The sequence below is a fragment of the Tupaia chinensis genome, unplaced genomic scaffold (assembly GCF_000334495.1).
Source record: "Tupaia chinensis unplaced genomic scaffold, TupChi_1.0 Scaffold139757_1, whole genome shotgun sequence".
In the NCBI taxonomy this organism is placed as follows: domain Eukaryota; kingdom Metazoa; phylum Chordata; class Mammalia; order Scandentia; family Tupaiidae; genus Tupaia; species Tupaia belangeri.
In genome coordinates, this window is record NW_006199637.1 from 562809 (window position 1) to 565494 (window position 2686).

At 51.4% G+C, this 2686-nt stretch overlaps 1 protein-coding gene across 1 annotated transcript in view; it reads right to left on the bottom strand.

Annotated features, from left to right (window-relative positions):
• Window positions 1-662, bottom strand: part of WDR43 (WD repeat domain 43) — a 62254-nt gene extending 61592 nt beyond the window's left edge. The window contains exon 1 of the mRNA XM_006162123.3: window positions 408-662. Within this exon, the coding sequence (XP_006162185.1) occupies window positions 408-632 (225 nt within the window). The 5' untranslated portion in view covers window positions 633-662. The remainder of the gene's footprint in view (window positions 1-407) is intronic.
• Window positions 663-2686: the final 2024 nt, after the last annotated feature.

The window sequence follows — 2686 nt, forward strand, 5'->3', positions numbered from 1 at the left end:
GAAGAGTGGTATAGTCCCAGGACTTGGCTCTGTCAAACGCCAGGACTCTGGTGAGCACACGCTCATCATCAAGGCCTGGCAGAAGGAAGCCGCCCCTGGGGGCCCGGGGGCCTCGGCGAATATGGCGGTCTGGCAACAGTCGGGCGCAGACCTCATGGACCCCGACAGTAGGGTTCGGGTCCACTACCCACCATACAGAGCCGCGCCCTCGGGACAGGCCGCACATGGAGATGTCGGCGTGGGCCCAGTGTGCGGCGTCGCCTCGCAGCGTTCCTCCTAGCCCCGGGCCGCGGAAGGCCACGCGCGATGCCGGGCCACGCGCAGCCCAGCGGGAGGCAGACGAAGCTGAACCCAGGTGGGCGCCTGCACCCCGCCACCCACCCCCCGCGCCGTCCCGCTCGCTGTACCTTGGCCTGCAGCCGCGCTGGCGCCCAGGCCAAGCAGGTGCAGGTACCGCTGAGGTGCGCGGAAGGCACGTACTCCTGATGCAGCCGGTTGTTAGCTGTCTCCCACACTCGCAGGTGACCATCAGTAGAGGCCAAAGCAAAATAGGCCTGGCTCTGAGGGGAGAAGGCGCAGGGGACCCCCGCTGGGGCCAGGGGGTCGCGGCCACCGCCGCCGCCCGCCGCCATTGCTGCTCTGGCTCCGCGGCAGCCACGTGTTCGCCGATGCGCAGGCGCACCGGCGCGGGGCGGGGTCTGCAGGGAGGAAGTGGGGCGGAGGGAGCGCTAGGAGCCGAGGGAGTTGCTCTCTGCGACGTAGGCGAGCGTTGGGCAGGCCCACCCTGTGGACGGTGGCCGGTTGGGGCCCGTTACCAACTTGTTCTGGAGAGCGAGAAGGCGTGTGGGAGAACGTGACTGTAGATTCAAGGGCGAGGTCGATTACTTTAAGGAAAACAATCGTTCTATAATGTGGATGAACAAAATGTTTAAAACAAATAATCACTTTTTTTATCTTCTTAGAACTATTTACTTAATTTATCATTATTCAATTTGATCAAAGAGAGAGAGGGAGGGAGAGTGAGAAAGAAAGCAAGCCACCAGGTAGGGGGCTCGAACTGCATCAGCCATGTGGGAGTCTAGTGCCTTAATCACCATGCCACCTGCCGGCCTCAAAACAAATGTCACTTAAAAAAAAATGTCACTTTTAACTTCGTGATTGTATCAACTGTTTCCATTTGCCCCCCCCTTTTTTTTTTTTATTCATTTACTTATTTTAATTTGACCAGAGAGGGAGAGAGCGAGAGAGAGCGGGAGAGAAAATGTGAGAAGGCAAAACGCTAGGTCCTGAACTGGAACCACGGTGGGCCATATGGGAGTCCAGCGCCCTTAACCACCACGCCACCCCTCCAGTCTCACTTCCAGGCTGTGATCACGTGCACGCATAATGACAATTATTCCCATCATAACATGATGACAGTAATGGTGAGCTATTTCCCCTTATCAATATTTCATCCAGATTTTTCCCATGTCACTACAGCCAAAATACATTTTAAAATATCTCCTTAGTATTTCACCAAATAGATGCCCTGTAACTGAAGAAATGTGAGAGAGAAATTCAGTCTGCACAGAGCTTTCCTAGGCGGAAAGACAGAAAATACACACTTCGGGGACTATGGAAAGACTCTGAAGTTTTTACAGCTAGGGAATGAAACCATGGTTTGCATATTAGAATTATTCCTTGGAGGCAGTGTGACAAATCTATTGGAAGGAACTGGGGTAGCTTGAAGTCCCAGGTGGATGGCCAATGATGGAGGATGAAAGAGAAATGGCGCTGGGACCGGCAAGTGGCTTGGTGGTTAAGAGCACTGGACTCCCACATAGTGGACCACAGTTCAAGTCCTGGACCTGGCAGCTTGCTTTCTCTCTCTCTCTCCCTCTCTCTCATTAAATTAAAATAAACAAATGGATAAATAAAGTTAAATTAAAAGAAAGAAAGAAAGAGAAATGGTGCCCAGGCTGAACAGTTTTCAAAAAACGTTTAAGCATAGAGAGCAGGATTTCAGGTGGCAAGTGAGGGAGAGGAAGAGTCAAGGATGACTCTTTGAGCTTTTCTGCAATGGAATACTTGGTGACCCCATTCACTCAGCATAGTGAATCTTGAGGTATAGTTGATATGTAGAAGATGATAGTGTCTTTAATATAAGAATGTGTTGGAAACCAGCAGTTAGCGTAATGGCTATGTCGCTGGACTCCCACGTAGTCGACCGCAGTTCGTGTCCCGGACCCGGTGGCTTAAAACTCACACCGGGCACGTGTGCGTGCGTGCCCAAGATCCCGAGAGGAGAATGGAGGAGAAGGGATTGCGGCATGACCATCCCCCCTGGGGGGTGATTTCTCGCTTTCTGTCTCTATGTCTCTCTGTCTGGCAAGCGCACGCGCCCTATAGCAAAAACCTCTCCAAAAAACAAACAAAAAATATAAAAATGTGTAACTTCAGACTTATAATCGGCATTTGGATCCATTCAGTAACTTACACAAATTCAATGCCTGCTGTGTGCCACTCACTGTTCTAAGCACCAGGAATACATCTGTGCCCAAGAAAGATAAGATTCCAGCTCTCATGAAGCTTCCATTCTAGACAGGAAGACAGATGATAAACATGGAAATGAATAATATCTCTGTGTCAGATATTACAAAGTGCTGTAAACAAAAAGCAAGCAGGGGTACAGTAGGAGACATGGTGG